This window comes from Diadema antillarum, unplaced genomic scaffold (assembly GCF_040938485.1).
Source record: "Diadema antillarum isolate AM-2024a unplaced genomic scaffold, OU_Dant_1.0 seq00000462_RagTag, whole genome shotgun sequence".
NCBI lineage: Eukaryota > Metazoa > Echinodermata > Echinoidea > Diadematoida > Diadematidae > Diadema > Diadema antillarum.
The window spans coordinates 1,797,486-1,810,929 of NW_027271433.1; the positions used below are offsets into that span (position 1 = coordinate 1,797,486).

At 37.4% G+C, this 13,444-nt stretch overlaps 1 protein-coding gene across 3 annotated transcripts in view; it reads right to left on the reverse strand.

The window, feature by feature from the left end:
* Positions 1-11,850: 11,850 nt before the first annotated feature.
* The window catches only part of LOC139733167 (eukaryotic translation initiation factor 4 gamma 1-like), a 47,891-nt gene continuing 46,297 nt past the window's right edge, over positions 11,851-13,444 (reverse strand). For all 3 annotated transcript variants that reach the window (XM_071644009.1, XM_071644010.1, XM_071644008.1), the window contains exon 28: positions 11,851-12,472. In XM_071644009.1, coding sequence (XP_071500110.1) covers positions 12,309-12,472 — 164 coding nt within the window. In that variant the 3' untranslated portion in view covers positions 11,851-12,308. The remainder of the gene's footprint in view (positions 12,473-13,444) is intronic.

The following is a 13,444-nucleotide window of genomic DNA, read 5'->3' on the forward strand; positions in this document are numbered from 1 at the left end:
TACCCATGGGATGTTTCAAACTATAGGTATAATTAGAAGCTCAAAGTAAGATGCTGAAATCCTCTTTGATCGTTACATTGGTGACGCCAGTAACACGGATGCACTGCAAACAACAAATAAAGTTTAGGTTGGCCCATGATATATATTTTTTTATAGGTAGGCCCTAAGTATTGAAGATGAAATTAAATTTATAAAAAAAAAGAACCCTCGAAGCTAGCATACTTCTTTCCTTGCTCTATTATATCGCGCTACTTAAGAAGAACTCTGATGTCAACAACTACCTGCATTTACTGTAGAGCTCGGTTGAATAATTCTCTAGAAGTTTTTTTTTTTTTTTTTTTCGCGAGGCGATGTACGTACAACTCTGAAGTCAATTATCTTGGCAAAAATGGACATGACGCAGCACTTTTTTCACGATATATATATATTTCAAGGGGATACAGACAAGAGAGTTTTATTCTAAAAGGCAGTGGCCATATGACACTCATGTGTTGACGAAACTCCTCGGCACTGGTCAGTATTTTCTTATGAATACGAAATAAACGTTCTTCGACATAAAATATAATATTCTCCTGGCAAATAGATACGTCTGATATTGAGGAACAAAAGAAGGGAACTATTTCGGAATAAGATTCTAGTGATAACTTAGTAGAATAACTGAGGGAGCTTTAAGGTGGCCTCACACTATGCGGTTTTTTTTTTTTCATCGCATTGCTTGCGATCTGTTGCGGTTGCCAGATCGCAATCGAGTCGCATAGTGTGAGCGCAACGCTCAGCCGGTCGCAAGGGTTCGCAGAGGCAACCGCAGACGATCGCAAGATTTTGAACATGTTCAAAATTTGACAGCAGCCGCAAGGAGGTTCGCAATTCTTGCGGACGCCTCCAAATCGCGAGAAGTCGCATGCGGTCGAGAACCGCGTGCGACTTCTCGAAACCGCAAGCAGTCGCAAGAAAAAACCGCATCTGTGAGGCCACCTTTAAATTTTCTCGACGCCGACATTCAGAGGAGAAAAACCTCTTCTGCGCATGCGCAATATCGCTTATCAAAAACCGATCTTGCGTCGTCTGAGTTTTCACAACGCCGCCTGGGCCATTTTTGCGTCCGCTCAAATTCACGACGCAGAGAGAGAATTGATGCAATGATCATATGGGGTTGCCATTGTACTTTGAATAGGTTGCGTCTTCGCGAAATCTAAAGCTATTTGCAAAACTACGCAGACAGAGAGAACGGCAAACGCAATTGTCGTCTAAACGTGGCAAATCTAGAGCTCCCTGTATATTAGGAAATGATATCACAGTTTAGAAATATAAATCAGGTCACCACAGGCACATTGGATAAAGGTATCTCTAACAAGTTTTTGTGGAGAATATAATTATGCACTCACAAGGTTAAGACTCACAAGGTTAAGATATGAAGTTCATATAATCGTATTGTTTTTTCTTCATAAAATTGAGATCCGCTAATTATCATTGGAGATGCTTCTGAGACAAACTGAAGCTCAAGTTACTGAATACCATTTCTGAAGTGAAGGTTATGTTATTTTTAGCTGTCTTACAAAATACAGTCCAAGAGGTTCGAAGAGCAACATGAGATAAACGCTAACCAACATCATGCATAAACCACCACTATCCTTATCCTCTTCTGTGTTTTCAGTTCTGTGCTCTTTCTGACATCGAAGGTACGAAAAATTTTCACATTTGCAAAGCCTTAACCCTAAAAAGACTGGGCTATTTTGGTAGCTCGAAAGACTGGGGGGGGGGGCCTAAAGGGCCCCCCTTAAGATCTCGGCCGTGGATCGCGCGATCGCCGCGGAAATTTGCACAATGGTAGTGTGGGATGTAATCTACAAGATCGTATATTTAAATTTTTAAAAAATAGTCTTCTTTTATTTTATTTTGATTAATTATGCTAATTTATGTAAGAAATCAGACTCTTTGATCTAAATCAGTAAATAAAGCTCGAAAAGTGCTAATTTTTGGTCTAATTATTCTTTGTGGCATTCTTAGCAAATGCACTTGAAAAAAAATTCGGTATCAAAATTAATTTCTTATGTATTTTATTGTTTTATGAATTTCTTATGTATTTCTTTGTTTTTTCGACCTTTTGTTTTTCTTGTTTTTTTAACAAAATTTGTGGCAGACACTTTTTGAAGCATAATACTCCTAAAACAAAAAAAATTTTAGCCATTGAGAGTAAAAATAAGCATATTTATATGAACCATGTGAAAAAACTCAATTTGCATTGACTTTGTACACAAAATCACATTTTTGAGCCATTTTCGGCCTCACGTGCATGTACAAAAAGTTATGTAACTTCAGAACCGTACCCCCGGGCGTCACAAATTTGGTGTCAAAATGTGCGGGAAACTCGAAAGAAAAAAGTCATAGAGCATCGCGGCGAGAGCATTGCGCGTTGCAGAGTAATCGCGCGAAATGTCGAGGGGGGGGGGGCCTTTTAGGCCCCCCCCCCAGTCTTTTTAGGGTTAAAGGGACTGTACAGTACTGGTTGAGGTAGGGATTCATGTTTTGAACATTCCAAAGTGAGACATTGAAAAGCCTCTTATGAAATATGAAAGAGCATGTAATTTTAAGAAGGATTCAATGTTTATTTGATGAAAATTGGTTTTCAAATGGCTGAGATATCCAAAAAAGTGTTAATAATAAAAGGCGACATGCCCCAACTTTATTAGTACCTCTTTGTTTCACCTTGTTTTTGGATATCTCAGCCATTTCAAAACCGATTTTCATCGAATAAACTTTTGATACCCCTTAGAATTGCAAGATCTTTGACATCTCATAGAGTGGTTTCTGAATATCTCACAAAACGTTAAAAGCTAAATCTTCACCTCGACCAGAACTTTACACACCCTTTAACCCCATGAAAGACGAACACTGTTTTATGTTCTCATCGAAGAAGCGTATCAAAACCAAATACTTAGGGTTTTTTCTGGAGCCGGAGTTAAATTTGTACACATGTGCACACGTACATGATGGAAGCTTATATATCAACTTTAAACTTTCAACTTTATTTTCATTTCCATTGAATAAACAGGGTAAATCATACAATGCATTAACAGAACATATTTGTAACAATTTCAAAGAAAACGTACATGTGATCACGAGTAACAACATAAATTCATTTTCTAAGGTATTTACATATGCATAATACAAGGATTGGAATGGAAATGGAGGGTCCCACTAAAAAGCAAAGCTTGTAGGGTATGGGACCCTCGGAAAATACATACACACGAAGTGAAAGCAAAGCTTGTAGGGTATGGGACCCTCGGAAAATACATACACACGAAGTGGAAAAATACATATCACACGAAGTGGAAAGGTAGCACTCGCTATTTTATGAAGAGTTTCAATACAAAAATAGATTTTTTTATTTTTATAAAGTGAAGTCATCATCAAAGAGAGAAAATAGAATTTATTTCAAAGATGTTGTACTCGGCGTTATGTAACAAGTAATATTTTGCAAAATATAGATTTTCCCGGTCAATTTCATACTTTTGTCACTCAAATTCATTAATGTGCATTCAAATTCACGCAGCGCACGCCCGTGAAAATATTGGGGCATTCAAATTCAGAATCCGAGCGATCAATTTCATTTATGAGCGTTCTATTTCTGTTTCGTGAAATCAAATTCACGATTGGGCATTCAATTTCAAAATGCGAGCACCGACTTTCCTACTCGTGCATTCAAATTCATACGATAGTCACGTGATAGTCTCAATGAGCTTGTTTGGAGCGTTCAAATCAATTTTTAGGCGATCAAGTTCCTACTTCGTGCAATCAATTTAACGAGGAAAATGGAGGAGACTTTTAAGAAAGGAAAAAGGGCCAACACAAACAATGAATGCTAAATTGCATATAGTGTAATTAGGATTGTTTACATGTTCTACATTGTTCTCTGTTCGTGTATTATTTGTTTTTCATCTCAATAAATTTCAAATTGCAGTGCCCAATCAGCACTGCATCCAAACAACACAACGACTAGTACATGTAATCATATTTCTTGATGATACTGCATGCTGACAACGCCCCAACACCAACCATATAATGACAATTCATCAATTTAAGACAAACTGACACACAATGATCTCACATAGTCCCGCAAAATTAAATCAATAAGACAGCAATACACAACAGACAACATGTAAAAATGCTCATGTATCAGTTTCAATATAGTCGAAATTGTTTTCTTTTTCTCGAAAGTGTCACTCAACCCTCCGTATTATGCTCGTCTGTAGGCCTATACAGTGTCTGTTTGTTTTTTAATTTTCCATCAAAGAAGATGGCTGGATAACCCATATTCAGCTGCAAAAGCTGGTCTTCCATATGGGGTCCAGTTAGATGTTTTGCTCTTTGCGATGAATAAATGAAGTGGGATCTTTTACGTGCATGAGTTGTGACTGTTTTACACGTGGGACCTCCATTTTATGTCCAATCCCAGGGAAATGTGCCTGTATATTCCTATTTGCTAAGCGCGAGTTCAAAATTGTCAATTAACAGGTGCATGGACCTCTACTGCAAAATGAATAATCATCATAAATCCCAATATATTCAAAGCCAAGTGAGAAACACATGCATACACGGCCCCAAAGTAACTAAATTCAGGACTTCTTTTAAATTGAATGCAGTTATTTGGAACATGGTTGCCTATTCACGAATTTGAATGACCGACGAGATTCCGTCGCCAGCTTGACATGAATTTGAATGCTCTTTGATGAAATGCGTGCTCCTCTCTTAAATTTGAATGCTCCGATAGTGAATTTGAATGTTCCGATAGTGAATTTGAATGCTCCGTTAGTGAATTTGAATGCTCCGAGAGTGAATTTGAATGTTCGGATAGTGAATTCGAATGACCGGATTTTGAATTTGATTGCTGATTCAGTGCTGCGAGCGTGGAATGCGTGAAATCGAATGCTCGGAATAGGAACTTGAATAACAAAAGTATGAAATTGACTGGGCAAACCTTTATCATGAGAAATTACCACATACGTTTTTGTTTATTATAGGTTTTCCCGGTCAATTTCATACTTTTGTCATTCAAGTTCCTATTCCGAGCATTCAAATTCACTGTCGGAGCATTTGAATTCACTATCGGAGCATTCAAATTCACTATCGGAACATTCAATTTCACTATCGGAGCATTCAAATTTACGAGAGGAGCACGCATTTCATCAATGAGCAGTCAAATTCATGTCAAGCTGGCGACGGAATCTCGTCGGTCATTCAAATTCGTGAATAGGCAACCATGTTCCAAATAACTGCATTCAATTTAAAAGAAGTCCTGAATTTAGTTAGTTTGGGGTCGTGTATGCATGTGTTTCTCATTTGGCTTTGAATATTGGGATTTATGATGATTATTTATATTGCAGTAGAGGTCCACCTGTTCATTGACAATTTTGAACTCGCGCTTATAGTGTAGCAAATAGGAATATACAGGCACATGTCCCTCGGATTGGACATAAAATGGAGGTCCCACGTGTAAGAGAGTCACAACTCATGCACGTAAAAGATCCCACTTCATTTATTCATCGCAAAGAGCAGAACATCAAACTGGACCCCATATTATGGAAGACCAGCTTTTGCAGCTGAATATGGGTTATCCAGCCATCTTCTTTGATGGAAAATGAAACAAACAAACAAAAATAAGGCACTGTATAGGCCTATGGAGACGAGCATAATACGGAGGGTTGGTTGACACTTTCGAGGAAAAACAACAAACAATTTCGACTATATTGAAACTGATACTTCAACATTTTATACGTGTTGTTTGTTGTGTATTGCTGTCTTATTGATTTACTTTTGCGGGACTTTGTGAGATCATTCTGTGTCAGTTTGTCTTTAAATGTATTGTTGAATTGTCATTATCATGATTATGTGGTTGGTGATGGGGCGTTGTCATCATGCAGTATCACCAAGAAATTATGATTACTAGTCGTTGTGTTGTTTGGATGCACTGCTGATTGGACATTGCAATTTGAAATTTATTGAGATGAAAAACAAAGAATACATGAACAGAGAACAATGTAGAACCTGTAAACAACCATAATTACACTATAAGCAAGCCTTTATTGTTTGTGTTGGCCATTTTCCATTTCTTAAAAGTCTACTCCATTTTCCTCGTTAAATTGATTGCACGAAGTAGGAACTTGATCGCCTAAAAATTAATTTGAACGCTCCAAACAAGCTCATTGGGACTATCACGTGACTATCGCATGAATTTGAATGCACGAGTAGGAAAGTCGGTGCTCGCATTTTGAAATTGAATGCCCAATCGTGAATTTGATTTCACTAAAACGAAATAGAGCGACCATAAATGAAGTTGGTCGCTCGGATTCTGAATTTGAATGCCCGAATATTTTCTCGTGCGTGCGCTGCGTGAATTTGAATGCACATTAATGAATTTGAGTGACAAAAGTATGAAATTGACCAGGAAAACCTATATTATTATTACTTTCTTCGTCTTTCAGCAACTTTTACCTCAAATTGGTATACCAATGGATATCTGTTTTGGCATTCACGAAAGACGACGAAATGAAAGCGAGCACGCCAGCACCCCTCCCCCTCCCCCGAGACTTTGTCTTAGGTCTAGTAAAGTGATACTTGTTTTTGTGTTTGCAAATAAAAAAGTGAGTGTTACCTTTCTACCTCATACGTGATGAGGTGCGCCGAGCACCCATGTACCGGTATGCATGCGTGTAATGTGTAAATTAGTTGTCCGTCTGTTTACGGATCTTCAGAGTATTGAGTTATCGGGCACTGCTCGAATCTTCCAATTTACTGGACTAGCGAAAAGTAGATGAGGGCATAATGACAACCTTACCGTTACAGAAGTCTCTATTTGAAACGAAATCTCGCAACGGCATGTTTTCGAAATTAGTTCGCTATATCGAGTGAATTGTTATTGATACTGTTGAAGATATTTGTGGGTAATAATAGATTCACAACTACTGAGGAATAATCATATTTGGTATAAAAATTCTTGGAAACATGTCTCTCTAGCAATCGGATGCATGCGCCATATAAAACATTTACTACCGAGAATTAATTCGTATCAATTTGTTTTGTGCTCTTATACTACCCCACATTGATTATTGATGTACGTCATTGGGAAGCTGTTCAAAAATCGACGTGCAAAAGAATAAGTATGGGCGATCAATGCCGGATGTTGTTATACACCCAGTGTTCTTTATTTACGACATTAAATTGGCTCTCTATCGAAAAAAAGAATCAAGTAACAGTATGCACACTCACCTTCTAAGTCCTTCATAAGCTGGTACCTGCTTATTTGATTACTTCTTTACTTCTTTTTCGGCCATCTACAAAATATAATATTCTCAAAATAGAGCTTTATCAAACCCTAAACCGAAAACCGAATTACCCCCCCCCCCCCACCAAAAAAAAAAAAAAAAAAACAGTTTCTTTTCACGGGCTTTCTTTTTCAACAAACTCTCTATTGCAGCGGAGCTGACTGCCTCAAAATAAAATGAAAGCATATTATTGTGTAAGATTTATCTGCATGCTTTAATTCTTTTTCACATGAACGATTTCATTGTCATACTCCTTAGACATTCCTTAGAAGCATGTTTAGCCACTTCCTCCTTTCCCAATTCTGCTCTACCGTCAAATATATATAATCAGTAGGTGTTAGTTTCTCTTGTTCATGTCACTGTTTTGCATTGTATGGTTCATATTACACTGTCTGTCATTTTATCTGTGTGCATACAGGGCGCCGTTGTAAAGCAGTTAGCAATTAAACTGCATGGCAAATTTCATTACCAAATAAAATCAGGCACCGACTTGACAAAGCCCTATGGCGAAAATTCGTTTAAAACAATGTCTTTCACGGAGTTTGTGAACATTATATACATATATATATATATATATATATATATATATATATATATATATATATATTTATGTATATATATATATATATATATATATATATATATATATATATATATATATATATATGTATATATATATATATACTGGACAGCAAAAGAAAGTACCCACTTCTGTCAAAGGCCGCACACAAAAATTCACCTCCTCGAAATAAACAATTTTTGTGCAAAGGTATGCTGCAATATCCATTAGTAATCACATACCCAATAGCAAGTGATTATCAATTATTACACAGGAAAAAATGACATGCACAGCATATTGGTTACTGAATCACAAGTCACAAAATGTAACAGAATGAGCCTTACAAGTTTTATGCAAAAATCATTGTCACAGGACGAAAAAAAAATGCAGTCACAAACATCAATTTTCAATAATGTGTATGTCCTCCTCGTGCCTGGACACATTCCAGGCGCCTCTGACGTATGCTGCGGACAAGCTGTCTGGCCTAGTCTTGGGGAAGTTCTGACCATTCCTCCTGCAAAGCTTGGATCAATGTTGGTTGTTTGAAAATGTTGTCCATTCAGTGGCCATTTTTGCATGGTGGAAAGTGCTTTTGTGTGTGACTTTTGATTCAGTGACCAAGATGCTGTGCATGTCAATTTCTTCTTTGTTATGAAGACATTCACTTGCTTATGTGCATGAGATTAGTAAGGAGCATTGTCGCACACCTGTGTACAAAAATTGTTTATTTTTAAGGGGTGAACTTTTGTGCGCGGCCTTTGACAGAAGTGAGTACTTTCTTTTGCTGTCCAGTTTATATATATATATATATATATATATATATATATATATATATATATATATATATATATATATATATATATATGTTGAGAATTCACGTATTGGCTCCACGAAGATATGAAGAAATTAACTGGTAATGCATTTTTTTGCCAATAAAGAACGAGTTTATTCGACTCAAATTTTCAGCAGCCTCCGCCTTCTTCAGGAGTCTTGACAAGTTTGTCAAGACTCCTGAAGAAGGCGGAAGCCGCTGAAAATTTGAGTGGAATAAACTCATTCTTTATTGGCAAAAAATGCATTACCAGTTTATTTCTTAATTTAATATATACATATAATATATATATATATATATATATATATATATATATATATATATATATATATATATATATATACATGCACACACACACACACACACACACACACACACACACACCCACACACGTGTATATGTCTTGTTTTATGATAATAGAAACTGGTTCTAACTTGTGCATATCCTCCACATCTTTCCCTATCATCCCCAGTCAAGACAGACGACAATAAAGGGACACATAGACAGATGGATGGTACATATTCGTTTCTCCCAATTGTAATCGTCTTTCTCTCTCATTGGTAATCAAGGAAACAGTAATTGTCTGTTCAGTCACTCACTCCTATGGCATCACTTCTATCATCATCTTCATATTTTTCTTTTTTTTTATCATCATGTCACTGACAGTTTGCGCAAAACTTCATCTTTGCGTACTCAAAAAATCACGCCCGCCTATAGAACTTATTAGTATGTACACAGGCTAGGCACACGACCGACTTCACAAATATTCAAAGTTTCTTAGTTTGTCTTGAAGAGTCCTGACCCCGTGACGGTAAAATGGCTCTTCGTTAATATTGGTAATATTTCAATCTTAAATTCACAAATACACGTGTTTCCATTTTGATATAGTTTGTCAACATTTTTCCTTTTTTTTTTCTTCTTAGCTTGCTCCATAATTTGTCAATATATATCTCAAATAAACTTAATATTTTTTACTCTATTACAATACCTCGTCAGGCTCACAAGTTAACTTGCCACTGCATCCATTTGCACACTACATATAAGTGTTCAAATGTACACTACAGAGCATATGCAGTCCATTGCTTCAATAAACGTCGGTCACAGCTCGCCAGCTGTATTCCACATTTTTCGACGGGAGTTACGGGATTATATTACCGGGGTGTACTGCGCAGTATAGATCTCCACATGACTGCTTTGCACAGGAGGAACAATAATCTCCCAGGTGCAAGAGAGAGAAATACAAAACAAACAAAGCAGCTATCATTTTATGTTAACAATTCATGCAAATCCAGCAGATATGTTCCTGTTTTGAATGGTGCAATGCCATTCTTGACTCCACCACATGAACCATGCCAAAATCTGACCTGGTACAATGGATACATTGTGTCGCTTCTGCTATGAAAAGCAACCAAAAGTAGCAATAGAACAAAAAAAGAAAGAAGATACATTGAGTCTCAGTGGTATATGATATGTATTGCAAAGTTGCTTCGTCATGACAAAATAGCTTTTAGCATGCAATGAATGATGAATGGTAATATGCCCCTGGGTAATTTCTGGTTTGCAGTTTCCCCAGTCACTCAAATACACCAGTTTGATGCTGTATGACCAATTCCTTGGGCATGGCTACGGTCTACCAGTATACGCTTCTCAGTAAGGGATGCACACTGAAATGTTTTGTGCCAACTTTCAATTCCAATGCCGACTCATGATTCTACTTCATATGTGTTGGTACAAATGCATAAATGTATTACCAAAACATCTCACTAATGAGTAAGTTAAAAAGGACAAGGCGCCTGATTTTCTTTTTCCTTTTTTCCCCTTTCTCTAGTCTCACAGTCAAAACCTCATTTCCTCTCCAGATATTTCATCCCCTTGCTTTAAACCCGACATCATCCGTATGTCATTTGCTTCATGAAAACAATCGTTATTGCAAAATAAGCGTGTCAGTTATTTATCACGAGACAGAATGCATGACTACTTGTCCTTAATATGCGTACAAAAGTCTCCTCCGAATACTTAATTAGAACGAACATCTAAAATACATTGTCACTTCGCTCTCTCTGCTGACGGAGAAATTCAAATATTATTCAGTCTTTCTGTTTAATTTCCCCTACTTTAACCGTTTCCTTCTAGGATATTGCCTGATACTCAATCACAATGGAGGTAATACAGCACCGTGCCCCACTATTACCGAGACAACAGTCGGTGCCAGTCCATACACAATGCATCCACTATGTCTGCACACGGAGGGCACATCTCAATGGCGGTGTAGACTTGTATTCACCAAAATAAAGACGCCATTGATGCATAGAGCAATATGAGCATACTTATCGCTGCACTTTTAACATACAGAAAATAAATGTTCGGGGTGGCAATGTAATCACCTTATTTACACAGAAAATATTTGATCATAAATTAAATTGCAACATATATTATTGACTGCCTTTTCCCATGAAAGATTGGCAGGAAAAGGAGATAAGTAAAAAAAAAAAGACAAAAAAAAAAAAATCATATGGAAATATAACCAGACACAGAACAGAATGAAAAAAAAAAAAGGTTCAAAATTCTACAGTAATGTCTGGCTCAGTAGAAAATGTGAACAAGTGCTGGACAATTGATCCGTGTGAGAAATGTAAACAGGAGAAAATTGAGTGACAAATCGCAACTTCCAACATCTTTGCTTGCTCTTCTGGGTCTCCCCTTGTTTTGTTTTCTTTCTTTCTTTCTTTCTTTTTTTTTTTGGCAACTGGAACACACACATTTCGTAACAATGTGCAAATGGTGATATGACGATTTATAAAAACAAAGTGATCTCAGCCCATCTGGCCTGGATGCCTCAAGCTACAGAGATACAAGTCTAAAATGGAAGCACGTTTTGTTTCTTGAATTAAAAAGAGAAGAAAAAAGAAAAGAAAATCGGAACGGAAAAAGGCATGAATTGAAAGGCAAGGATTATTCATTCCACTGATCATGTGCGTCGTTTACGTGAGAATGTCTTGACTGGCAACTAACATGTACACTGAACTGCGAGTTCACCAAAGTGTGAAAAAGGAGCCGTGAGGTTGAGAAGAATACCTGCGGCAACTTTCTACTTGTGAATGCACGGAGAGGACGAGGGAGGAAAGAGAAATCCCATTGTCGCTCATTTCGGCTCCATGAAACAAACAAAAAACAACGAAGAGGAGAGAGAAATGCTGGCAATTTCATTGTCAGCTACTTAGGATTGCTAAGGTAATGGAGCACTGCCTACGTCCCCAGGGAATGACTCTTTTCATGAGCATTCCCCAATCGAGCACACTTCCTTTACTGAAGTCCAGCATGCTTGTGTCTACACTCTCAAGTATGAAAGAAACAAAAAAAAAGGTTAAATCTCATAATATATCTTAACTATATATCATATATATAATACGTGGTATACAAGAAAGAAGTCCGTTGTCGTGTCCTCCATTTTGCAACAATATTCCGCCGTTATTCGTTGAATTCAAAAGGGAGAAAAGTTCCGTCTCGGATCGCGAGACTGTCAGTCCATTCTTTGACGACTCGAAACCACAAACAGCTGCTTGGCAGTTGAGTTGGGGCGGTGTCGACGACCGGTTTAATCCGCCTCGGCTAACCACGTGAAGAAACTTGTAACAGACTTGAGCGCCACCCCCTTGCCCTGCTGCTCACGTGGGTCATCACTTCGCCTCCAGTCATAAAATGCCTCCTCCGATATCACATCTTCGTCGTACAGCACATCAAATGCAATGCCTAGTAGACCTGGGAGGAGGGGAGATATTAATAAATGACAGGTATCACATATTGTCTCAAGTAGTCTAAAAGTGGACATTTCTCTCCATTTTGAATTAGAAATCAGCGTGAAAATAAGCGCAAAGTAATTTTTTTTTTTGCTTGTCTTGTGTGGACACCATTTTATGTATTGATAAGTGGAATTATTAACATGAAATTCATCTTTCCCAGCCGAGTGCAAAAAATTACCCCCACAAAAAATATCCCCTTTTACAGTAGTCTCCCTTTATATGTGACCTTCCACCGTGAGAACCCAATACCATAAAAACCAGATAAGTCTCCAAAGATTTTTGAGTCTTAGATTTGTGAATTACTTAATCCTCAAATCCATAATATATGCCAAAGAAATGGTTTTAAAAGAATGAATAAATAAAATCACCATCAGCAGCTTGCAGAAATTCTGGTTTGAAGTTCAGTTGCCATTAAGCAGGCAGAGCCAGGCAGTTCAACACAACACAACTTAGTCAAGATATCAAACTTGATGACAATATAAACCAACAAAGATATATCAATGACATTGATTCACACCAACTCCTACCATACCAAATTGTGCGTTTTCTTGACCCTCTTTTGTTTTTGTCACAACATGATGTTACTATAACAATACCCGTCTGCAACTCTCAGAAATGTGTCTTCCATGTCAACACCTGGAGGGCATTTCTGAAGCATTTTGTCCGACAAAGTTGTTGGACAAATTTGCTCTCAGCCAATCAGATGCAAGGATTTCAATAGCTTGTAACAGTTTGTCAGAAAAATATCCGACCAAAACACTTCATGAAACGCCCCCCTGGAGACCAATGGGTGTTTGCACTGTGAAGTTACTGGATGTTGTTTGCTTCAATAAGTTTTTCCTAGATTTTCCTGACTATATGCCCAAACCTTGTCAATGCATTTTCTCCCACTCAGGAAAAGAAAAAAGTGTATCTAGCACATATGCAAATT